The sequence below is a fragment of the Xyrauchen texanus genome, chromosome 7 (genome assembly GCF_025860055.1).
Source record: "Xyrauchen texanus isolate HMW12.3.18 chromosome 7, RBS_HiC_50CHRs, whole genome shotgun sequence".
In the NCBI taxonomy this organism is placed as follows: Eukaryota; Metazoa; Chordata; class Actinopteri; order Cypriniformes; family Catostomidae; genus Xyrauchen; species Xyrauchen texanus.
Genome location: NC_068282.1, coordinates 40,273,519 through 40,300,364, shown reverse-complemented (window position 1 = coordinate 40,300,364; position 26,846 = coordinate 40,273,519). Strand labels below are relative to the sequence as shown.

Genomic DNA, 26,846 nt, shown 5'->3' with positions numbered 1-26,846 from the left:
ATAAAAATACAAAAAATAATGACCCAGACTATTTTAAATACAGGTTCACTTGCAATGAGGATAAACATGTTTTTTGACACAGATTACTTTGTGTTGTGAATTATTTTCTGTCGAGGGCATGAAACCATCAAATTTAGAAATCGGGCATATGCTCTTCATGTACTGAACTGGCCATGGAGACGGTGTTAGGATCCGTGTGCTGGAAGTTTATTAGAACACAATCAAACAATCCAAATCGGCAGACAAATAGAGGTAGTTGTTATGCAGGCGGTATAATCCAATAAACCAAAAAGACAGTCCAACAAGCGAAACAAAACAAAGGGGTTTCCAAAAATCAGTAAATCCAGGAAAACAGGCAATGGTCTTAACAAATAAACAATCAGCAATGGTAATGGAAAACCACAAGGCAGGGTAAGCTGGCAATACTTCGCAATGTGACAGTGGAAACAGCATGGTATTTATATAGTTCAAACAGGAAGTAACCAATGAACAAACGGTAAAGAGTGAGTATTTGGGAGAGGGCTCCTTGTATGGTAGGAGGGGTAACTACCTCGGATGTTACAGTTCATTGTAATATTAATAAATGTTTTATGTTTGATCAAATAATTTTGCGATATTTACAATAAGCAATTTTGGTACTATGATGAGTCGCCACTTAATGTCCAATGTAAAAAAATGGATCCTGTAGCAAACTCAGACAAGCACAAAGAATTTTGTTTTTAAGTGACTCGTCTGGTCAAATAAAAAGAAATTAAAATCAAATGTCCTCCAGTTAACCAGCATTAGACCTGCAATGACCAGTATGGCCAACTAGGACCAGCTTGGAAATTCATCAAGGGTTTTCAGCAACACAACTTGAAACATTACAAATCAACATTCAAAGAATGTTAAGTTGTTAATAGAAATTAAGTTGTAAACTTATGTAAATTGGTAACTTAACATAACTTTTAAACTTAATAACTTTAAAGTCTAGTTCCCTCAAACAAAACTGAATGTTTGGAAAAGGTTTTAATACTTGTATTTTTTAGCTGGGAACACTTTTTGTCGCTTAGCTTTATTGGTCAATAACCAAAATCTGCCGTTCCTCCTTTTTCTTTTTCTTTTCTTTTTTATCAGTGTTCAGGCTCATAATAAAGCCATTCTCATTCATTGGCTTTAAAGCGTTGCCAGAAAGCTGCAAAACATTCAAAGATAAATATAACTTTGAACTCCCATAAGCAGAGAGCAATGATATGCCCATGTGCTCAAACGCCTACAGTCGCAACATTCCACAGCATAACACCCAGCGGTTCTCCAGGACAGCACGTTCAATCTGAATGATGCCGGTGACCTAAGTGCTAACTTGTGATGGTACTCGGGTTTCTAGAGCCACACCATGGAGGCGTTAATGGCGGTTATGAGCTAAAGTAATGATCATTCACTAACGGCTAATGACTATGAGAGTGACAACTGCACCTGGTGCTGGGTGAAATACAGGGTAGACACAGTTGGTTCTGAATGATAACACTGACAGTTGTTGAACTGGTAATGTAGCAAAGATGCATAGCAACATTAGAATGTGAGAATTACAAATTAAAGAATTACGATATTGTTACTGAAAAGTCACAAATGTCCCAACGCGTGTGATCGTGACAGCAAAATTAGTTTTTTTTTTCATTTCCAGCTGTGACTGCCCAATTGCATGAAGCATTGCAAATTAAGAAATCGAGTCGCTCTTCCTACACTTTCAAGTTACTTATTTCGACACATATCTGAATATTCTTGATTAAATTTTTTAATAGGAATACTTTATTATTATTTATTAATTTTCACTTTTTAATTAATTTGAGAAAATTTGCTTCAAAGTTTGTAATGTTGCAAATCATCCTGGAGTTGGTTTGTTTGGTTCATAGTTTATGGAGAAAATTTATGGAAATCTCCCAAAACTAGAAAGCTCGGCCGACAGTGAAATCTCATGTGTCCACAATGTTAAAATATAAATTTTCTTCTGTTTGGATGTGTTAACTTAAATATAATCCATCATACACCAGTGATTTAATCATTGTCTTCTGAAGTGATCCAGTTGGTTTTGGGTGAGAACAGACTGAAAATGTAACTCCTTTTTCACAGTACATCTTCACAGCAGTCTCCTTGGAGCTCATGAGTTCAAGCTCGATTACACTTCCTATAGCGCCATCTAGCACTCTGCTCAAGCTTCAAGAACTAGGAAGTGTAATCGAGCTTGAAATCATGACATGATCATATTCTACTAAAAACCTTTGTTTGTGTTCAGCAGAAGAAAGAAAGTCATACACACCTTATCATCTAAAGCGAATGTTTATTTTTGGGTGAACTAACCATTTAATTGTCAAGCAACAGCAGTAAATGAAGACAGCCCATTCATAAGAAGTTGGCAGTTTAAATGTCCTGTATGCAAGACATTAGAAGGCAGTAGAAATATAGACCATTTGTGTCTTACCTTGTGTAGCAGAGTTACTGTGTCCTTCTTGAATGTCAGAAATACCTCAATGCAATGCTCTTTTTATATGCCTGGAAAAGGCAGTGCTCGTCTTGACAAATAATATTTCGGCTCCTTAATATTATAGAGATGTAAGTATAATTAATCATATTGATCTACTGTTACAGTCTCGCTCACCTGCACCGTGTTTTGTGTTGTCTCCACCGTGTTTCATGGCGTCTGCACCGTGTTTCGTGTCGTCTGCCCCGTGTTTTCTGTTTCACCCGTCTCTAGTCACTTTCCATGTCACACTCCCTTGTTGTCCGCCCCATGTTTTCTGTTTTACCGTTCACGCTCCCTGTCATGTCTTCCTTGTTGTCCGCCCGTGTTCCACTGTCTCCGTGAAAACTACACTTCCCTTCTTCCTGTCGTTTCCAGCCCTGTCTGCGTGTTATTGTCCGCACCTGTCTGTCATTTTGTCATTACCGTGTCTCTTTATTTAAACCCCGCTGTTTCCCCTTCCCTTTGTCGTGCGTCAACGTTTCGTGTTGAATGTTGACATTTCATGTTCTCGTATGCATCTCGTTCCTTGCTCATGTTCCCAGCTGTCTGTTTATTCGTTCGAGGATTTCCCTGCCTCTCGTAGATGTTCGCTGCCTGTTCTCTCGTTGTATGTATCTCGTGTTTAGTTTGTTTTTCCCCTCGTGGATTTTTATTTTGTTCCAGTGTTTGTGTTCTTTTTATTGTTGATCAATAAACCGCATTTGGATCCGAACCACCCGTCTGCCTCTTCCTCACATCATTACATCTACTAACACAGAACAGCATTAACCACAATTGTCAGAGACATAATTTAATCTTCCACTTTAATTCCAGAGTTTAGACATACACCTTAATATCACCTGCTGGTGGAACCCCAAACAGAAAATGCACGGACTGAGTTTGTACTGAAAATAGAGATGGTTTTCAAACGTTTCAAGCACAATGACTCATTTCTCACAAAAATGGCAAATTACACTGTAAATGTTGTGTCACTTCATTATCATCGACCTCCCATATCGGCTACAGATAGTGCAAACACTACTACACAAGCATACAAAATTGGATAATGTGTAGCATACAGTCGTACAGCATAGCACGAAAATAGGGCCTTGTAACTTAAGCAGTTACTTACTTTTAAAATAACGCCTTAGAATATTGCGTTACTCCTTAAAAAGTAACTTAATTAATTTAAAAGTTCATTTTTATGGAAAGTAAAGCATTACGTTACCTTTGCATTATTTTTGCGATACTTTTTTCTCAGCCAATTTCTCTTTTGCTATGCTATGCATTCCATTCTATTGAGCCATACATTGCGTACAACAGAAATTACAGGTCATGCTAGCTACTGTTCAAAACTCATGACAAAACAACATAGTAAGCAAACAGATATTTAGAAAGTAGGTCTTCACACATCATATTTATAATAAAGAATCAATGACATGAATATGCATGATTTGTTTTTCCATCAACATGGTAGCCAATATGAATAATGAAGAATAACCTCTGTCTTAAAGCAGCAAAGTCCAACACTTGAACCTGCATTATATGTTATCATGTTCTGTGCCCATCGACAATGTCAGAGTCAACTTATGATGTTTTTCAAAAGTCAGGATAAAATTCAGTCAGGATAAAAGTAATCTCAGTACATGCTTGTTTTGAGTTGATCCACAGTGTGTATAGACGCCACTTGTTGACCGCATACAACTTCAAAGGCGCATGTTGATACAACTTGAATGGAAACGTTTTTAATGCTACCAAAATGTAATAAAAACGGTTTGTTTCATGAATCAAACTACTTGTTTTTTTTATAAAACAAAATGTCAAATCTTTTTAGAACATTTTAGGACATTTTCTCTGCATACACAATTGATGTAGAAAGTTGCTTGGAGCCACTGATCCAGAGTCAGCTTTTCTCATCCCATTCTCCCAGTTACGGGGAGCTGTTACACGGAGCAATTTGGATACATATGTCAGTGAGTTGAGTAAGTATTTCACCCTGTGTATCATGTCGTGGCCAGTGGAATACTAGTCTTATAACCCCTCTGCCTAAATGCGTTTCCTGATTTTTTAATGCTCTGTGTATTAACACATGAATCAATCGTAGTTCACTCAACCGAATGCTGACCTCATATTACTCTAAAACACACAATTTTCCCGGCTTGTATAGCTAATGTGCATGCATGTTAGTGAGCTGATTGACAGGTGATGTCTGTATCTAAAAGCTGATTGGCTTTTTTACCTGCGAGGTGGAACTTCCTTCTACATCCATTGACTGTGATAGAGCTTCTTCGAGCGTCGGTATTCCAATTTCTCCCATTAATTTAAAAAGAAGTGACTCATCTCTGCTAAACAGTCTCTGGCCTAACACTCTATTGAACTACAATGCCCATCATGCACTACCTCTCCTGCCCAAAGTTTGCACACTTTTACTCCTGATTTCTCACAATACAGGGAAAGTAGAGGTGTACAAAATAAATGTGTTACTTTATTTAAAAAGTAACTTTGACATTATGGTCTAAAATAAAAAATAAGAAATTAAAGTTTCTTTACTCATTACTTGAAAAAGTTATTTGATTACGTAACTTGCGTTACTTATAATGCATTACCCACAACACTGAACATTAGTACAATTAAATGTGGAAACTTTATTACTTTCACGCAAGTATGTTTTATGTTTTTGGATACTTTGACTGTATATGGATACTTTTTTAAGGTGCACTCAAAATATGTCTTATGTATGTGGTCTAGGGCTGACACTGACATATAGGGGCATGGATACAGCATCATTCAATAGTTTTCATTTACCAATGCCAATGTAGAAATTTGATTTATTTAATCTATAATATGAAATGTCCAATGATACGATGGTTACTGAGATTAAGCAAGTAGTATTCTGCTTATCATGTGATCCTAACATTGCAGCTCCCATGTGGTTACCCTGTCCATGTTAAATAAAACAGCTTTTATAAGGTAAATGATATGACTGGGGACTTCATCTCATGTGAGTGGTCATGATTTTAAACATATGTGGCAAAATTACTATTCATTTCTTTAGAACTAAATGTTTTTAATAAGGAAAAATTTACTGAGCGCAACTTGAAATTAGCCTAGTAAAATGTTGACATAATACCCATACTTTAATATAATCATGCTATAATATAATTTATTGGTTGTGTCATGACTGGTTAGGACACAATGTTACTTTTACAAAGACATTTATTGCAAGTTATACTGTAGAATGTTATGCTCAGGGAGACAGACCGTTTTAGATGTAAGATTGACTGACATTTTGACAGTGTGATGCTTCAGGTAATCTTGTGATAGCAGAATGTCAGCCTACTCCAATACCAACCCATTTAATTTGATACTATATTAGAGGGAAAGGAGGATAGAAATAAAGAGAGAGAGAGAGAGAGAGAGAGAGAGAGAGAGAGAGAGAGAGAGAGAGAGATTAGAGTAACAGCAGTTGCCAGGAAAGGAACTTATACACTAATGTTCACAGAAATTTAAATATGTAATAACTAGAGCTGTCAATCGATTAACGTTTTTAGCATTTTTTTTTTAAAGTTTTAATTGAATTAATTGCAATTGATCGCATATATAAATATTTGCTTAGAAAGCCCTTCAAATAAAAATAATTTTATAAATAATAATTAAGTAGTTATAAATAGATATATTTAAATAATTATAAATAAAATATACATTATAACAAATAATAATATAGATAATTAAAATGCATTGCATCATAGTGGCACTCGAGTAAATAATTGAAAATAGATGGCAACATTTTACAATAAGGTTCTATTTGTTAACATTAGTTTACAACATTAGTTAACATCAACAAACAATACACAATACTTTTACAGCTTTTATAAATTTGTGTTAATGTTAATTTCAACATACACTAATATATTTCTCAAATCAAAAGTTGTGTTAGTTTGTTTGCTACAGGTTTAGCTCTACATTATCTGATCAATTATCTGAGGTAAAAAGAGACACAGCTTTAAAAGAACTATTCAGAAAAGCTCAGGGGAATCACAATCTGGGTTGTTTACCACTATAATGGCAAATGACTTTGTGCCACATTCTCCACCTCTCTCTTACACACACACACACACACACACACACACACACACACACACAAAGACACACTTGCTTCTTCTCATTAGAGGTGGCTTTTTGTGAGGACACACAAACTATTTTGGTTCAGTTACTATGTCCTCTTTTAGTCCTCTGTCTCTGGATTAGCCAACATTTGGTCATTTTTTATCAGAAAAAATGAGGAAGAAGACAAATTCAGTCTGGAATGAAGATATATTGGTGTTTCTTCAGCTATGGGAACTTTTATGTCCCTGGGTCAAACTTTTTTCTTTTTTGTTATATGAAGGTCCCTTTAAACCTTTTTTGGAAACTTTTGCCAGGCTTTCATCATGTATTATTTATTGTTTTCAAATGCCCCTAACGTATACATTTTAATGTTTTACATTTGCCCCAGACTTTTTATCTTAACCCTTGAATGCATGGAAATTTCATCAAACACTCTTACATATTCAACAAAATGCCCAGATGGTGTAAAATTTTCAAAATATTTTTAAGACAATTAAAAAATAATAGAATAACAATTCAGGACAGAACAGGATTCATTACTTTCTCACTGAAATTTCATGAGATGCAAGTGTGTGTGTGTGTGTGTGTGTGTGTTGCAGAGATGCAGGGTTATTGAGAGGCAAAGGCAGTAATCAGTGTCAAGTAAAGTGGGCTACATTTCCTCACAGGCCACAAATCATTGCATGTGCTCTAAGTGTTTTGTATGTGTGTGCACAAACCTGTCAGTGTTAGGATACAGAAAAACACAGGTCACACTGTTCTCCAATTGATCTCCTATTAATTATAAAGGGGAGAAAGATATGGGGGAGTAGTTATAAATCAGTGTGTTGTGTTGTGTTGGGGAAGGGGCAAAGCTGGTGGAAGATTGAATCGGAACAGTCATCATTAGGATAATCCATCAGAACATCTAGACGGTCCCCACAGAGCAGTTTGAGAAAGAGAGACAGGCAAAGAGAGAGACAGGGAGAGAAAGAGACTTGGAGAAAGAGAGAGAGAGATGGTTGGAGATAGAGTCAGTCTGATGTAATACCAGCAGGACAGACCCAGACAAATAATTTGTCTAATTATGGAAAAACATGGTGGGAGAGATGAAAAAATTTGACTCTGAATAAACAGCACCACTATAAACGCTTTCTCTCATTCAGTTCCAGACAGCAGAAGACAGAGTCACAGGTAGAGTAATGTGAGCCTGTAATTGAGTCCCTTATTAAAATCACAGCCTCATGAATATGAACGACCTTATCCTAATCTACATATCTCAGACTATTTGTATTACCCCTGACCCAGCAGGGGACACAGAAGTTTGGAAAAGAGAGGGAGAGAAAGTATGAAATTTAAAGGTTGAGGAGGAGATAGGAGCGGTTCGAAATTAAGGGAATAACACATTAAGGCCTTGCCTTCCTGTGGCCATCTCAAACGAAGATTTATATTTATTCTGGGCGGGGAATAATTGGTGGGGAGATTGATGGGAGGGTTTTGAATGAGGGCAGAGAGCTATAAGCTGCTCCTCTCCATCATAACAAATTGATGAATGTCAGACTTTCCCAAAGCTGCCGTTGAGCCAAGTGGTGGCTGGCGAGAAAGTCGGAGAGCAAGAGAGAGAGAGAGAGAGAGAGAGCAAAAGAGCCGCAGTAAAGTCTAGTCATAATGGCTACACCCTTGAACTCTAGCAAGAGAGAGAGAAAGTGGGGCTATCTGGGGCTACTCTTTGTTTTCGCCTCAAATTAAACCACCAGAACTCCATTATTTATATTTTGAGAAGTACAGATGCTGCCAAAGGGCAGATTTATAAGTGTTAAAAATTGGAAATGAGGTGACAGCCAGACTCTTTCTCATTTTTTGTCCCCCTCCTCCCCTCCCTCTCTAATGTATACATTTCCCTCCATAGTTATTTTCATTTTTCGCCCACTAGATCCCTGTGCTATGGATTAAATATGCTTGGGCTCATAAAAGCTCAATTTATGTCCTAATTTTCTTATTTAACTACTCTCATAGGTCATTTCAGTATTACATTTTTTGTCACTACTGAGATGAAAGCTCTCAGCCTTACTCCAGAGTCCGGGAATGTTCTAGAATTAGAAGCCACTGATGTACTTTAGCATTCCAGAAATGCTGCTTTTAAGTAGGGCTAAATAGACCACTCTTTGAAATATACACTGTCACGTTGACTTGTATTGAAGAACTTTCATTTAGCATGATGTCAGGGATGTTTCTATCCATTTTTCCTTGCTGAAATATTGGATAAGACCACAGCAAATATGCCTGATGTTTCAGGTTGGTTTATGCTGGTCAAAAAGGAAAAAAGAAAAAGTAGATAGATACTATTTACACAAGTAAATAGCAACCAAAAGCATCTTCTCTGCACTAAGTACAAATAGTGTTCGATGCTATTTGAACCCCAGTGCAAATAGTGGCAGATACTATTTACACCCCTAATTAAAAACTAAAATAAAGTATAGGGGCATCACTGCAGAATCTTTATTGTATTTATTTAGAGTCCCACATTCACCCTACACCAACCGCTATCCCTTAACCTAATCCTAACCATTCCTTACAAAAATGTACCATGGTTTTACTATAGTAACTATAGTATCACCATTATATTTTGATATATTGAATTTTTTAATATTAAAATATATTATTTTAATATATTTTTTATATTAAAATAATAGCAACCACAAAATTAAAAACATGATTACAATATTAACACCATATCACTGCAGTAATACCATGTATAATTGCATGAAAAATATGGCCAAAAACATGTTTACTACAATTTACTTGTTACGATGTGGGTAATCAGAAGAAGGCAGACTGCAGGTAGGATCCAAACGCGGCTTTTATTGTGACAATAAAAATAACAATACACGGGAACAAAACAAAGGTGCACAATGGGAAAACAGAGACATAACCTTGGAAGGACACGGGGAGATAAACAAGGGGACCAGGAACCACGAACGAGAGGGTAGACACAGGGAGCTCGAGCTGGAAACAGGGAGCTAACAGTAACATCCATACACAAACAACGACTGACAGAGACTGAACAAACAGACAGGGTTTAAATACAAGAATGTGGGACAAAGGGGCCAATGAACAAACAGGACTCAAACAAGATAACAAGGTGATTGACAGAAACCAAAGGCAAACAAATGAGGGCAGGTGCAAACAATGAACGAAAGCTAACAAGGAGACAGTGGAGCTACAAAAGGGCCAAAAGTGAAAACTAAGGAGTACAAAAGTGACAAAAATGGTAAACAAAAGGGCAACGGTGGAACAAGACAGGGTATACATAACATTACTGGATTAAATCTTTGTCTCAATGACTTTCACCGTGACCAAATCACTGAGAAAATCAACCTTTCTATTCATTTTAATGTATTATTATTAGAAGTATTAAAGGAAATATTTAGAGTTAAGACAGGAAACAGGATCGGAAAAAGTGGGACAAAAGGCGAAATTGAACCAGGGTCGTCCACATGAAAAAAAGCATATCTGCTGTCTTTACACCACACGAAACCAGAGCAACAATGGGGGCACAGTTTGTCTTCAATTTGTCTGTTTCTATTAGACTATTGGAATGCAATTTTCACCTACTGCAAATAGTTACTCTAAAAATAAAAAGGTAACACAAAGTAATTTTTATTATAAAAGTATATTGTTCATTGTATGTTTGTGATACATACTGTAAAGCATTTACTATTGTTAACAAATAGAGCCTTATTGTAGTGTTACCAAAGTTTGTAAAAGTCTTTAAAGTCATGGGAATTTCTATAGCAAAAATAAATAAAATATTTTATTGTCTAAATATTACCATTGGTTAGACCTAAATATTACCCATGGTCAACCAGAATAGTCTTTCTGTTGGAGCTTGTTGACCAAAGAAGTCCTGCTGGTTAATTTTATAAGAACATTTCATATGGACTCCAGCATCTCATGCTGGACACCATCATACAAAACACAGCTTTGCTCTAGATGATCTCTGTCTCTGCATGCTTCACTGAATCTGAGGCTGAAAAATCTTTAAAGATTCATATTAGATATGGTTGTATAGGGAAGATGGCAAAACAAGTGAGTATGTATTTTTAATCCAAGCATACAGCAAACAGTGATGAGCACTCACAACAGGCAAAAGGCTGGCTTATTCTGCATTCAAAATAGTTTTGTGTAGCCAGATTTTTGACATGAAGTCTGGTGACCTTGCATTGTATTGTGGTCATGAACAGCCCAAGTAAACAGGAAGGGACCATCTGTCCAACTTTGTCAAAATTTGTTTAAAACATCTTGTTTATTGACGGGCAAATCTGAAATTTAAGAATAAAGAGAAAATACAGATAAATTATTTCAGGGACCGAAAACTATTCAAACAATTAAACAACTCTTTAAAAAATATTCATTACATTGCATTAGATAAAAATATGACATTTGTAAACAAATGGTGCTTGAACTTTTCTCCGAACTTACTTTACATTTTGTTGTTATCTTTGGCTATGAATTTTGGAATGATAGAACCAAACAATTACTTACCACTGGCCGATGCCCTACGCAGAGTTCTGGGGAGGGTGGGGGGTGGTAATGTATAATGTGCGAGTAAGGGCAGCCGGTGGACTTTCTGGTGACCTCCTAGGGAATCAGTGCCCTACGCACACTGCGTAGTATGCGTATAGGGATCGGTGGTGTTGACCAGAATGGCCCTTTTCAGCAGGGAACAGTGTGCTTGTGCTATGTTTCTTTAAAATAAATGTTGCTTGCTGCAGTATCTAATGTAATATCATTTTTAAGATTGATGTAAGTGTTTAAATACTTGTGCCAATTGACATTCCATAAAACCCATTATTATCATTTATTAACAGGGCGATTTTATGAGATGCAATGTTGGAGATGGTGTAGAGGAACATGTCCGTGTAGTCTTACTGATTCTCTGTTTTCCTGATCATCTGTTTTTTCTGCTTTGTAGATGCTGGCTCTGGATCAGGAGATGATGGTGAGTATTTTCATCTCATCTCTAATTAATACGGAGTATTACAGTGATCTCATCGGTCGCTTGACACACACACACACACACACACACACACACACACACACACAGAGATGCTCAGACTGTGTTCAGATGACAGCAGCTTCTGTCTGCCTGGCCTGATAGATGTGAATATGTCAGTGGTGCTTATGAACTGAATCTTGGATGAAGAACACTCTATAGTTGGGCTAATTAAAAAGAGATACAGGATGGGGTGATTTAGGACATCAAGACAGAAAGAATGGTCGAGAGAGAGGAAAGAGAATGGGAGGGAGGGAAAAGAGGAGAGGCTCTAAAGTGAGGGATGAGTGATAAGAAAGATAAGAAAAGATTGTCTGATCAATGGGGAATTATGGAGAAACAAGGAATGGAGAGAGAGAAGAGAGAGACTTAAACAATGAGATAATGCAGGAAGCCAACAGCTCAGATCAGGAGATGTTAAACAATTACAAAAGTAACAGATTAAAAAAAATGTAACAGATATACGCATGTAAAACATCCAGGTTACTTTCTTAACCTCCGTTCTCTGTCGGAGGAAATGAGAACTTGTGTCGATATATTGACACTGGGGGTCGCACTTGGGAGCCCCAAACACCTCTGATCTTTGAGAAAAGGTCAATGGGAATTAGCGAGTGGAATTTTCATGCCACTCCCCAGGACATACGGTATAAAAGGAGCCACTCATTTAGGTTTTGTGTTGAGGAGCCGAGACAGGGTCCCAGCCATTTCAGCGGGTAGTTCAGTGTTGTGGTAGTGTCCAGTAGGGTGCTACTAAGATTCCTCCCTGACCTTGCAGAGTGTCTGTGCAAGTAGGCTCACTGGGGGGGCTCCCCTAGGCACAGATGTGGCAAAGAAGCCCCCAGGGCCAGCTGTGTGCCAGTGCATCTGTGCTGAAGGGAGCCTCAGTCAACACGTAGCAGACCGGACAGTGGGACGGAAGCAAACAGTCCTACCTGTGCTTGACCAAATCGACTCCAAACCAGCTGGACCACCTGGGGTTGGAGTCTCCACTCTCCCCTGAGCATGACCTGCCCGGGATGTGTGTGGATCGCAACTAATTGAGTCGCTGCTGACTCCAGAGGAGGACATACAACGCAAGCGCAAGCCGCCTTTGTGGTTAATGTATACTACCGTTGCCGTGTTGTCCATCCGAACCGCCAGCAAGTTGAGGCAATTGATATGGCAACGCAGTCGTGGCCCTGTCCAGGAGCCCACGGCTGCATGCCCGTTGCACACTGTGCCACGCTCGAAGGCGTCTCTGAGGCACTTGCACTAAGGGGACTACTGCCCGCAGGAATGCAAGGCCTGTCCGAGGGCTGAACAATTGGCGGCAGATCGGTTTGATGCCCATCTTGCATCTTGAGTCTGAAGCCAGTGCTGAAGCGGTCTCATATGCATCGACTTGAGTGGTGTCACCGCCGCCGAGGATGCCATATGCCCCAGGAGCCTCTGAAATTAATTCTGTGGGACCGAAGTTCTCCCCTTGAACGACTTTAGGCTGTGTGTGCTTGCTCGTGAGACTCATGAGACATCACAGAGACTGAGTCTAACTCCAACACGAGAAAAGAGGTGCTCTGTACTGAGGAGAGCTTGATCTTTACCCAGTTGACCCAAAGCCCCAACCAGCTGATGTGCCTGAGCACCAGGTCCCTGTGTGCACACAACAAGTCTCGAGAGTTAGCTAGAGCCAGCCAGTCATCGAGACAGTTGAGATGCAGCAAGGCCTGGTTCAGTACTCGCAGATCCAAGATTGGCTGCAGCCCACTGCCTTTCTTGGGTACGATGAAGTTGGGGCTGTAGAACCCCTTCTTCATCTCGGCTGGAGAGAGAGGCTCTATCTCATCCTTCCACAGAAGGGTCATGATCTCCGCCCTTCACTGAAGGTAAAACGGACGCCGCTGAGATGAGCACATATGTGAATGTGTGTTTGCACACACAAAGTCTTCTGACATGCTCTCTCTCTCTCTCTCTCTCTCTCTCCCTCTCTCTCTGTCTCTCTCTCTCTCTCACACACACACACACACACACACACACACACACAGGCACACAACGTGTGTTTGGCATTCTTTTGTGCATCATCTTTCCATGTACACTCTTTGAGGAATTTTTCAACTATTTTTACTTATCATATTATGTTGTGTTTGGGCTCATTTGAATCGGGATAGTCTGTTGTATGTTACGTTATGTCATTGTCTATGCTATATGTTATATGTGTGTTTCTGGAAAAAATATTACAAAAAGACACTCATGTTTATTATATTTATGTGTGTCAGTGGGAATTTCATGCACTAATGCTCATTTCAGTTTAGCCTCTGTGTGAAACAAATTTGTTCAATGCATCTTACTAATTGAGACCTTTCTAATGATATACTGTATAACAAATATCTATCTCATCTTTTTATGTTTTGACCAACTCTGAATATAACTGTTGTGTTAACAAATTTCCAAATGATGAGAACAATCCAATTCTAATTTGTCAGCATTATTTTAGAATCGGTAGGATCAGCTAGTTTCTAAGCTTTAAAACAACATCTATTTTGTTTAGATCAAGCAAGTGGTTATTAATTTATTTTAGTGGTGATCAATTTATATTATTTTATTTATTTTTTTATCTGCAGGGAGTGCCTCCAGCTAGCTAGGCATAAGCTCAGTTCAATGAATCCTTCTTTCAATTATAATTTTTTTTTACATGTTCAAAAAAGCAATATCTTGGGATAATATATACAATATGAGAAATTTATTAACAATCAAACAAAAGGTCTTAGCACAAACATACACAACACAAGGGTTAAAAGAATCAGTATGAAGGTAAATTTGTCCCTAAAAAATTTGCCTGTATAGAGTAAGACTTGTAAAAATGTCATTGAAGTTACAAGCATGATAGAAAGATTTGCATACAATGTGTGTGTCACGAACCAGTGAGGGCGCCTCCTCAACCGGTCACCGGAGATCTAATTAAACCTGAACTACATTTCCCATAAACCCACATACCTGGTCCGATTACCCCACAGCTGTTCCCGATCACATCCACGCTTTTTAATCACGCTTGTTTGTTGAATCATTGCGAAGTCTTGTTGGTTCCGACTACATCTCTGAGCGTTACTACTGTTACCACTACCGATCTCCTGTGTATTGACCCAGCCTGTATTTACCACTACGTTTGTCTGCCACCTGCTCTTCGTTATATTACATTTACATATATTACATTTACATTTATGCATTTGGCAGACGCTTTTATCCAAAGCGACTTACAGTGCAATTATTACAGGGACAATCCCCCTGGAACAACCTGGAGTTAAGTGCCTTGCTCAAGGACACAATGGTGGTGGCTGTGGGTTTAGAACCCCTGACCTTCTGATTAACAGCCCTGTGCTTTAGCCACTACACCACCACCACTCCACAAACCAACAGCACGAGGTATACATTGGGCTTGTCTGGGATTTGAACCCGGGACCTCTCGCACCCAAAGCGAGAATCATACCCCTAGACCAACAAGCCACCTATTACTATATTAATGCCTGTCAACCTGATTCTGATGTTTGCTGCCTGCCCCGATTCTCTGCCTGTCTGACCATGAACTCTGTTACCTGTGATATTCCTGTCTGCTCATTCTTTGAACCTTGCCTGTATTCACCTGAACCCTGACACCCAATAAAACCACACATGGATCCCAACCAGCCTGAGTCCGCGTTACAGAAGACTTCGCCACTTACCGATCCAGCAGTCATTTCCCGAGTGTCAGAAGAGCTCTCCGCTCAAGCAAATCTGCTGGCCTCCCATCAACATCAGCTTGGTCGTCTCACTTCGTTGATGGAAGAAGTAATGAGGTCCATCCAAGGTCTGCACCAGCCCGCACCGCTGACCGTGCCAGCAGCACCCCCCATCAGCCAAGCGCCCGCGGCACAGCCGTTCCTCGGCGCAACCACCGCCCATCGACTGGCGCTGCCCGAGAAGTTTGACGGTAAGCCCTCTAAATGCAAGGGGTTCGTGATGCAATGTTCGATATTCTTGTCTCAACAACCTGCTCTGTATCCCACTGATGAGAGTAAGATCCTGTTTGTATGCTCCCTGATCACGGGAAGAGCGCTCGAATGGGCAACCGCTGTCTGGACCAATCAGGGCTTAAACCAGACCTCTTTTAACGCCTTCATGCAACGTTTGTCTGAGGTTTTTGACCACCCCGAGAGCGGCAAGAGCGCCAGTGAGCAGCTGCTAACCCTCCGCCAAGGAAGCCGGACAGCGGCGGACTTCGCACTGAGTTATTGGCCATGAAATCGGCCTTCGAGGAGTGGCGACACTGGTTGGAGGTACCAAGACACCCCTTCCTGGTCCTCACGGACCACCGCAAACTGCAATACCTCCGCTCAGCTAAGAGACTCAACCCCAGACAAGCCAGGTGTTTCCGCCACGGTATTTCCGGTATTTCCGCCACGGTACACCTACTGAGAAACCGATTCTGGTGGGAGACGCTGCAGACCGACGCCGCCACCTTCGTGAATGGGTGTCAAACCTGCAACATGGCCAAGACCCCAAGACAACCGCCGGCAGGTCTGCTCCAACCTCTGCCCATACCACAACGATCATGGTCCCACATCGCCATCGACTTCGTAACTGACCTACTGGTCTCCCAGGGGTACACTACCATCATTACTGTCGTCGACCGGTTCTCTAAGGGACGCTGTCTAATTCCACTAACAAAACTCCCGTCAGCACTCGAAACCGCGGAACACCTCTTCCACTACGTCTTCCGCTACTACGGGCTCCCCGAGGACATCGTCTCGGACCAAGGACCCCAATTCACCTCTAGGGTCTGGGCAGCCTTCTCTGGCTTCAGTTGCCAGTGTGTTGTTAAGAGAAATATAATTATGACAGTCCAGTGTGAGATTAATAAAGTGCAGTGCTGATACTTGTTGATCATGAGCGATCAAGTGATCAAATTTACTTCGTGTTGCTATGAAGTTGCAGATTCACAACACATGAATTACACTTATGCAGAGCATTAAAATATTGCAAATCTTTTTTTTTTACACTTGCAATTTGATTTACACTTTCACAAATCTTTCTCTGTGAATACAAATCTTTCTATCACGTTTGTAACTTTATTTAAGCTTTTATCAAATCTTACTTTACATATGCAAATCTTTTTGGCACTAATTTACCTTTAGCTCAAGAGTCATTCATTCCTGAATCAGACTACACTTGATGTACTGTATATGTTTTTGCAAGCAGACAGTAAAGACAACACAACAGAAAGGTGTGTTGTCTTCGCTTTATTTCATGGGTAAACCAAATACAATAATGGAATAACGTTAAAATAAAACTGAATATTTCACTTCTCATGCAAGTTTGAGCTGTCATTATCAGTTTGCACATTCACATCACTCTCTCTATGTAGGACATTTGAAGGATGTTGTGCACATTGATGCAAAATTATTAGAGAACATTGGTTTGTGGGGGTAAATGTTTAATTTTCTTACTCTTTCTTTAATTGTGTATTAATAATTATTCCTGACTATGAAATGAAACTTTGCTTGTCTGTTTGTCTACTAAAATTAACATAATTTGGGACATGCTAGGTACCTGAGAAAGTCATGCAGGGGGAAATATGTAACACTGTGTAATAACTGTACCCATGCCATAAGAAACATGTTAGAAAATTCTCTTTTTAGAGTTTTGTTAGCTTTTATTTAGTCAAAAAGCTTAGATAAGTTAGCCAGACAAATTAATGAATTAATTAATTGGTAGAAAGCCAGACAGACAGACAAATATCATGCATGGGTATAAGATAAATAGATACATGTAGATCAGGGTTGGGAAACTAATTTGATTAAGGGGCCACATCGGGCTTTAAGTGGTGCATAAGTTAATGAGAACTTAATCAAAAAGATACAAACACAAATACACACACGGCAGCTGCGCGTGGCTCTCTCTCCCGAACTGCTGCATCCGGCTCGGCCTTATCCCTCTCCCGACTGACTAGCCCGATCAGGGGCCAGCAGTGTCTATTTTTTTCTGTAAAACAACCATACTGTATGTTGAAAACATGTTTATGGGTAATTCATCCTGAAAAATGAAATGTATTATTAAAAACCACACTTACATTGGAATGGATTTCTTTGAATTTGTTAACTCTACTTCCTTAAATTTTAAATTAGAATTACAATTCTGCATTGAACTGGAATTTAAAAGACATTTGTAACTCAACTCTGTATAGTGCACAACCCTGGTGTAAAAACCATAGGAGAGGGACATGTGAACAAAAGCCATCTCTATGGGAGAGCAGAGACACAGAAAGTCAGAGAGAAGGAGGAACAGTAAAGAAAAAGGCAGGCAGAGAAGGACTGAGAAGAGGTCTCACTTAGAAACAGATCAGCATGGCTTATGAGAGGAGTTTAGCTTAAAGAAAGCTTTGCCCCTCCTCCAGTAGGATCAAACGAGTTGTAATGTCTGAATGTAAATCATGGATGACCTCTGGGCTCATACATTGTAAATCACAAGAACACACACAGATATATTCACACACACACTTAGATCAGATTTGTTGTATTGACATGGAAAAAACACTTCCTTTGCGCTCTCAAAATCTGCAAACATATACACATTTCAAGGTAATGGGAAAACACATCTAATGGAAGGCATCCCAACCCATTTCCCATAAAGCAAATTAATTAATGACAGCTCTTAATATTTAGCATGTGTTATATAACATTTATGTGTGTGTGTGTGTGTGTGTGTGTGTGTGTGTGTGTGTGTGTGTGTGTGTGTGTTTGTGTGTGATTTGACTGAGGACAATTTTGTAAGTTACAAATTAGTAATTACAAGGGTATTATGCTATAAATGTGATTTTTAGGACATTTCTAGTGTCCCCATAATTCAAATCGCTTAAAAATCATACTAAACAATGTTTTATTGAAAATGTAAAAATGCAGAAAGTTTTCTGTTAGGGTTAGGTTTAGGGGTAGGGTTAGGTTTAGAGGATAGAATCTATAGTTTATACAGTATAAAAGTCATTATGTCTATGGAAAGTCCTCATAATGATAGGTAGACCAACGTGTGTGTGTGTGTGTGTGTGTGTGTGTCTACAAGGATAGTAAATCCTGAGATCACCTACCTTGTGGGGTTCAGCCAGCAGTCTCCACGAGGGAGATGGCTCATTAAACATAGTAAAAAGTCCCCTGGTGGACGGCAGCGGTGAGAACTCCACGATAGTACCTCCCTCCTTCTTCCCTGGTTTCGGCACCAATATAATGGGTTAGAATGAGTAAGGAGGAGGCAGGAACCGGGTGAGAAGTCAACGAAACCTGTAATGGCATAAATCAAATTAAATCAACTTAAAAACACACACACATACACACACAACGGCCGTCTCTCTCTCTCTCTCTCTCTCTCTCTCTCTCTCTCTCTCTCTCTCTCTCTCTCTCTCTCTCTCTCTCACTCAAACTGGTTCCTACACACAGGTAGGAACCGCACAAGGTATCTTACACTGTAGTTAGTTCTTCTTGTATAAGGAATAGTAGTAGGCTATCATATGCTCTCCTTACTACTTCACCATGACTGGTCAGATAATTGTTGATGTAGTCATCTGTCTGAAATCAGAAAGTTGTGCATGTACAGAATGAGTGTTTGTTTCTACGTTCTACGTTTTGAGTTCTGAAAGTTACAGTATGTTTTCATAGTTCAATGATCTCTTTACTCAAAAGATTCAGGTAAATGTCATTTTCTTATGATACGACCCCTTTAAGTGCATCTCTCAATATCTCTCATCTAATTTATTTTCTCTCACTTTTTCTAGTTAACGAAGGTTCTGCAGAGGTCAGTCAGAAGGAGACATCGACGTGCGACATTTGTCAGTTCGGGGCCGAGTGTGACGAAGATTCAGAAGATGTTTGGTGAGTCACAAACACATGCAACAGCTTTTCAGGGTCCTGACATTGTGTTATTCAGAGAGCCCAAGGGCCTATGGAATATGGGGTTCCTCAAATTCCTCTGCAGAAATAGTGTGGTCTAGTGTAACTTATCTTTCTCAGGATTTTTCATATGCCCACCTGAAATAAGTGATGATATGTATGGCCACCAGAACAATAAGAAAGCTTTTGACCCGGAATGTTTTCAATCTACTAATGTGACTGTTGAGTGAATTGTGTTATTTTTTTTAATTATTTCTAAATGTGCACAGAGCTGCAGGAGTGCAACTGATAGCACAAGCAAGACAGACAGTCTGACTAAGCTTATCCACCAATCAGAAGGTTAATTTCAGACGTGATTGGATATTTGTTAACTAATCATATTTTCAGTTTCAGTAAGGAGGGACATTTCCAGCATATACTGCTGATGCACAAGCATCCTTGGAGTAACCATGCTTTGTGCTGTAAATTTCCCTGCTATATGTATATATATATATATATATATATATATATATATATATATATATATATATATATATATATATATGTGTGTGTGTGTGTGTGTACTGTATACTGTGTGTACATTTTTCCTTTTGATATCAGATCTCTATTCTATTATCTGTCCCAGGTCCACGCACCTTGTCTCAGTTTCCTCTTCCATCTTGTACCTGGTATTAAGATCAGTTCAGGTGAAAATGTCCTGCTTACTTCCGTAATCTTCATTCCCTGATGGAGGGAACGAGACTTTGTGTCGATGTAGTGACACTAGGTGTCACTCTTGAGAGCCCGAGACACCTCTGATCTTTGATAAAATTGCAGAGTGGTATTTGCATGGCCCTCCCACGGACATACGGGTATAAAAGGAGAGGATGTGCATACCGCTCATTATGTTTTGTGCTCAGGAGCCGAGAATAAGGTCCCGGCCATTTCAGCGGGTAGTTCAGCGTTGTGGCAGGAGGGACACAACGTCTCGTTCCCTCCATCAGGGAACGGAGGTTACGGAAGTAATCAGGACATTCCCTATCTGTCACTCACTCGACATTGTGTCGATGTAGTGACACTAGCGGTCCCCTACAAAAAATGCCACAACTAGCTGAAATGGGTTATGTGGATCGGCGGTGTGAGATGGGCAGACTGCTGTGTGTCACATAGCCAGCACACCGAGTTGGCCCGTAACCTCTTAAGTTCTGCGTGCGATCCAAATAGATGCGTAAAGTGCGCACTGGACACAGCAACGCTAAGGCTGGGTCTGCCTCCTCCTGGGGCAACACTTGCAGGTTTAACACTTGGTCCCTAAAAGGAACCTTGGGCACATAGCCCGGTCGGGGTCTCAGGATCATGTGAGAGTAGCCCGGACCAAACTCCAGGCCTGTTTTGCTGACAGAGAACGCTTGCAGGTCCCCAGCCCTCTTGATGGAGATGAGTGCCGTCAGGAGGGAAGTCTTCAAGGAAAGTGCCTTAAGCTCTACTGACTCTAAGGGCTCAATGGGAGCCCCTCGCAGGCCTTGCAGGACTACGGAGAGGTCCCATGAGGGATTGAGGCATGGTCTATAAGGATTCAACCTCCTAGCGCCTCTCAGGAACTTGATAATCAGGTCATGCTTCCCTGAAGACTTGCCGTCCACTGTGTCTCCCCTGATGCTATTGTGAGTGTTGAACAGCCCTTTTGGGGACGAGTTGACTACCCAAAGGATAGGGACAGGCTTGTCCTAGTCGTGCATCTATTCTCTCTTTTTTCTTTTTTCTCCCTGGAAAAAGAGAGAATTTGCTAACTGACCAGGACACCAGTGTCCACGTCGGGGGGTGTCACTCCCAAGGGGATGATACTGCGGAGACCACACCCCACCCAGAGAGAGGGGGGGAATTTTAAGTGGAAAAACGTCACATGGTCTTGCCGAGTCTACTCGGAAGAATGTCATGTGGAGAAGTCCCATGGTAGGTCCTACCCAATGGGGTAGGAGGCTCTACGAACATGGAGACTGGGGCAGATTGGCCTCTGCCCATGGAAGACACAGTTTGCCAACCAGGAAACATTTTTCAACAGAATATACATCGCAAGGGGTTGCCTATGGGGAACCAGCATTTGTGGAGCACCTGTCCCAGTGCGGGGCGTTGTTAGCACAAGTACTGGGCTGGCAGTGAGTTTCTCCGCAAACTCATCTGCTGCAGGGCTAGGAGGAAATCAACCAGGGAACACATCTGTGAACATTGCTGGGAATCAACAACGCACATCTTCAGCTCAAGGGAGGTGAAATGTGCTAGGTGTAAGCGGTATACATGGCCGGTCGACCTGGACTTCCCGTTTGTTCCTGCTAAGACATGGGACGAGACCGGCTTAACCCGGAGTTTGTAGAATCTCGCAAAGGTGTTGGGTGTAGACCAGCCCGCTGCTCTGTACATTTCAGCTAAAGAGGCACCACTGGCTAGTGACACTAGCGGTCCCCTACAAAAAATGCCACAACTAGCTGAAATGGGTTATGTGGATCGGCGGTGTGAGATGGGCAGACTGCTGTGTGTCACATAGCCAGCACACCGAGTTGGCCCGTAACCTCTTAAGTTCTGCGTGCGATCCAAATAGATGCGTAAAGTGCGCACTGGACACAGCAACGCTAAGGCTGGGTCTGCCTCCTCCTGGGGCAACACTTGCAGGTTTAACACTTGGTCCCTAAAAGGAACCTTGGGCACATAGCCCGGTCGGGGTCTCAGGATCATGTGAGAGTAGCCCGGACCAAACTCCAGGCCTGTTTTGCTGACAGAGAACGCTTGCAGGTCCCCAACCCTCTTGATGGAGATGAGTGCCGTCAGGAGGGAAGTCTTCAAGGAAAGTGCCTTAAGCTCTACTGACTCTAAGGGCTCAATGGGAGCCCCTCGCAGGCCTTGCAGGACTACGGAGAGGTCCCATGAGGGATTGAGGCATGGTCTATAAGGATTCAACCTCCTAGCCTCTCAGGAACTTGATAATCAGGTCATGCTTCCTGAAGACTTGCCGTCCACTGTGTCTCCCCTGATGCTATTGTGAGTGTTGAACAGCCCTTTTGGGGACGAGTTGACTACCCAAAGGATAGGGACAGGCTTGTCCTAGTCGTGCATCTATTCTCTCTTTTTTCTTTTTTCTCCCTGGAAAAAGAGAGAATTTGCTAACTGACCAGGACACCAGTGTCCACGTCGGGGGGTGTCACTCCCAAGGGGATGATACTGCGGAGACCACACCCCACCCAGAGAGAGGGGGGGAATTTTAAGTGGAAAAACGTCACATGGTCTTGCCGAGTCTACTCGGAAGAATGTCATGTGGAGAAGTCCCATGGTAGGTCCTACCCAATGGGGTAGGAGGCTCTACGAACATGGAGACTGGGGCAGATTGGCCTCTACCCATGGAAGACACAGTTTGCCAACCAGGAAACATTTTTCAACAGAATATACATCGCAAGGGGTTGCCTATGGGGAACCAGCATTTGTGGAGCACCTGTCCCAGTGCGGGGCGTTGTTAGCACAAGTACTGGGCTGGCAGTGAGTTTCTCCGAAAACTCATCTGCTGCAGGGCTAGGAGGAAATCAACCAGGGAACACATCTGTGAACATTGCTGGGAATCAACAACGCACATCTTCAGCTCAAGGGAGGTGAAATGTGCTAGGTGTAAGCGGTATACACGGCCGGTCGACCTGGACTTCCCGTTTGTTCCTGCTAAGACATGGGACGAGACCGGCTTAACCCGGAGTTTGTAGAATCTCGCAAAGGTGTTGGGTGTAGACCAGCCCGCTGCTCTGTACATTTCAGCTAAAGAGGCACCACTGGTCAGAGCCCAGGAGGCCACCATACTCTAACAGCTATGGCATCAATGATCCAGTGGGCGATCCTCTGTTTGGAGAAAACGCTTTCTTCCACTGTCCACCAAAGCAGACAAAGAGCTGCTCAGAGATCCTAAAGTTCTGCGTGCGATCCAAATAGATGCGTAAAGTGCGCACTGGACACAGCAACGCTAAGGCTGGGTCTGCCTCCTCCTGGGGCAACACTTGCAGGTTTAACACTTGGTCCCTAAAAGGAACCTTGGGCACATAGCCCGGTCGGGGTTTCAGGATCATGTGAGAGTAGCCCGGACCAAACTCCAGGCCTGTTTTGCTGACAGAGAACGCTTGCAGGTCCCCAACCCTCTTGATGGAGATGAGTGCCGTCAGGAGGGAAGTCTTCAAGGAAAGTGCCTTAAGCTCTACTGACTCTAAGGGCTCAATGGGAGCCCCTCGCAGGCCTTGCAGGACTACGGAGAGGTCCCATGAGGGATTGAGGCATGGTCTATAAGGATTCAACCTCCTAGCACCTCTCAGGAACTTGATAATCAGGTCATGCTTCCCTGAAGACTTGCCGTCCACTGTGTTGTGGTGTGCAGCTATGGCAGCTTCGTCCACCTTCAAGGTGGACGAGGACAGCTGTCCCTCCAACCTCTCCTGCAGAAAGGAAAGCACTGAGCCGACTGTGCATCTCTGGGGGTCCCTAGCCTGAGTGATGGTGTCTACCACGGCAGGTGGTGGGCCACTGAGGTCTTCCACATCCCGTCCAGGGGCCAGATATGGAGGTTCCAGAGGTCTGGTAGCAGGTTTCAGATGGTGCACCGTCCCTGAGAAAGAAGGTCCTTCCTCATGGGAATTTGCCAGGGAGGGGCTGACGCGAGGAGCATGAGGTCCGAGAACCAACTCGGACCTTGCACAGGGTCTGTGCAAGCAGGCTCACTGGTGGGAACGCATATTGCGTAGTCCAGGTGGCCAGCTGTGTGCCAACATGTCTATGCTGAAGGGAGTCTCGGTCATGGCGTACCAGAACGGGCAATGAGAAGATTCCAGGGAGGAGAACAGGTCTACCTATGCCTGCTCGTATTGACTCCAAATTAGATGAACCACCTGAGGATGGAGTTTCCACTCTCCTTTGCGGGTGACCTGTCGTGACAGCTGGTCCGCCGTGGAGTTGAGTTCGCCCGGGATGTGAGTGGCTCACAGTTACTTGAGGTGCTGCTGACTCCAGAGGATGATACAGAGTTCGGGTCAGCCATCGCGACAGGTTAGAAATGCGAGCCACGCGTCGAAACTCTGAGTGAGGGGGTCCAGGGGAACAATTTTGTCAGACGTATCAGCAGGTGGGGCCTTGCAGTGGCCAGAGTGGCGAGGTTTCCATGCGAGACAGGACAAGCCCGCTCTCTGATGCTGCGCGCGAGAGCTCATCGCCTTCACGGGCACCATCGAACTCGCCCTGGGACAAGCCGGCGCACTCATCTGAATACCTAACCGGAGCAAACGAGCATGCCAGGGAATGGGAGGTCTGCAGGGATTTAATCTGTGGAGGTGGTCCCATTGTGGTGCCCAAATCTCCCCCAGTACTCGCTGCACTTGCCTCATACCCGTAGGTAGAAGGACCGGGGCAGGGAGCCACTGGGGTGGCTTGCTTTCTTGTCATGGCCTCAATCGTGGCCATCAGAAGACGAGAGGTATCTACCGCAACCAGGAATAACACACAATTGGAAAGGCATCTTTAAAAGGAAGCGTCTTGAAAAAGACGTTCCGATGTGTGCCGCTCTTTTAGACTATACTCTTTTTGTGAGGGTAAATGCTCTTTTAGAATGTGCAGTGTACCCATGCAGAGAGGGGAGAAAGGCACTGTAATCCGCTGTAAGGATCCAGCAGAGGTGAGGGATGGAAATCGCTTGACTCAGCTTGAACCATCGACCATTCGGCTCCGAAGAGAAAATCTAATGAGCGGTATGCACGTCCCCTCCTTTTATACGGGGGAGGGACATGCAAATACCACTCGCCAATTCCCATTTGCTTTTTATCAAAGTTCAGAGGTGTCTTGGGCTCTCAAGAGTGACCTCCAGAGTCACTACATCGACACAACGTCAAGTGAGTGACAGATAGGGAACAAGGTCCATAACATTTTGGTAAAATCGCATTGGCAGCCCATTTAAAATTACATCTGTAACGTGACATTTCAGAGTGAAACTAGATATTTAATGAGAAAAATATAAAAGAAAGAATGCCAGACTTAAGTTTTTGGATTGTGAAAAGTGGCCATCTATAGTCATCTATAGCCTGGCTTAGGTGATATCAGTAATATCAGTAATTTCAGACTCAGAGTTATTACATTAATTAAATATTATGGAGCCTACATTTTTTTTTCATTGGAATAACATGTACTAATAAATTATGCACAAAAAAGGCCAGAAATGTGTATTAAAGGATACAGATTTCTGGTCTTGTAATGGTCTTGCTTATCTATTATTACTAGGGCTGTCGATTTAACACGTTAATTCAGTGCGATTAATTTGACAAAAAAAGTTTTATATACAGTGAAGAAAACACTTCAGTAGGCAGAACAACACAAACATGTGTTATGTTCTTGCGTTCAAAAAACTTGAAGGAGCGTAAATGCAAACTAAGGGATCTCAAGATGTTTTCTAAGTATTAAACTATATATAACTTGACACATGACCTAAACATTTTATGTTTATGACGCAATGCCTAGCACAGTTTTATATACAGTGAAGAAAACACTTCAGTAGGCAGAACAACACAAACATGTGTTATGTTCTTGCGTTCAAAAAACTTGAAGGAGCTTAAATGCAAACTAAGGGATCTCAAGATGTTTTCTAAGTATTAAACTATATATAACTTGACACATGACCTAAACATTTTATGTTTATGACGCAATGCACCCGAGACACTAAACAAGCATGTATATATCATTTTGAAATATTTAAAGATAGCTATGTATAATTATATATTGATATAAATAAATCATTATATATTTAATTATTGTTATATGAGGGGATTTCTCAGCAAATATTTGTATATGCGATTAAATAAGATTAATTACGATTAATTAATCGGGACGCCATGTAATTAATTTGATTAAGATTTTTATTACATGTAAGCAATATCACTAAAACAAGTGTACTGAATATCAGCACACTGTGATTCAGCCGTAGCAGCCTTGTGCCACAGGTAATCCGATTTTTTTCATTAATGTTTTTATTTTGTGAAGCTCTGTTGTGCAACATTTATTTTACAAAATAATAATAATAATATAAAAATTATATTTGTATTTAATTAAAGCTTTATGTATTAATTTGTTTAAACACAATTTTGATAAAAAATTGTATTAAAACACAACATGGAATCCAGAAAATTCAATGGAAAAGGAAGAATTTGCAACTGCAAGAATTTATGCGGTTCTTTAATCAAGTCCTTTTCTGTTTAATTTCATCAGTAATCTGATGCTATTATAATTGTTGCTGATTTAGTATCGATAAAGTGCTCTACATAAAAAAAAAATAACAGCATACAAGTTTGAAATGAGAAAT

The 26,846-nt window shown here is 41.4% G+C and overlaps 1 protein-coding gene and 1 non-coding gene across 2 annotated transcripts in view; one reads left to right on the top strand and one right to left on the bottom strand.

Annotated features, from left to right (window-relative positions):
• Nucleotides 1–26,846, top strand: part of tmeff2b (transmembrane protein with EGF-like and two follistatin-like domains 2b) — a 101,336-nt gene that overhangs the window by 40,056 nt on the left and 34,434 nt on the right. Inside the window, exons 4-5 of the mRNA XM_052129731.1 lie at nt 11,541–11,567; nt 19,393–19,489. Of these exons, the coding sequence (XP_051985691.1) occupies nt 11,541–11,567; nt 19,393–19,489 (124 nt within the window). The remainder of the gene's footprint in view (nt 1–11,540; nt 11,568–19,392; nt 19,490–26,846) is intronic.
• On the bottom strand, nt 15,027–15,098 carry trnap-ugg (transfer RNA proline (anticodon UGG)). The gene has a single exon. It is a non-coding gene; the product is annotated as a tRNA-Pro (tRNA).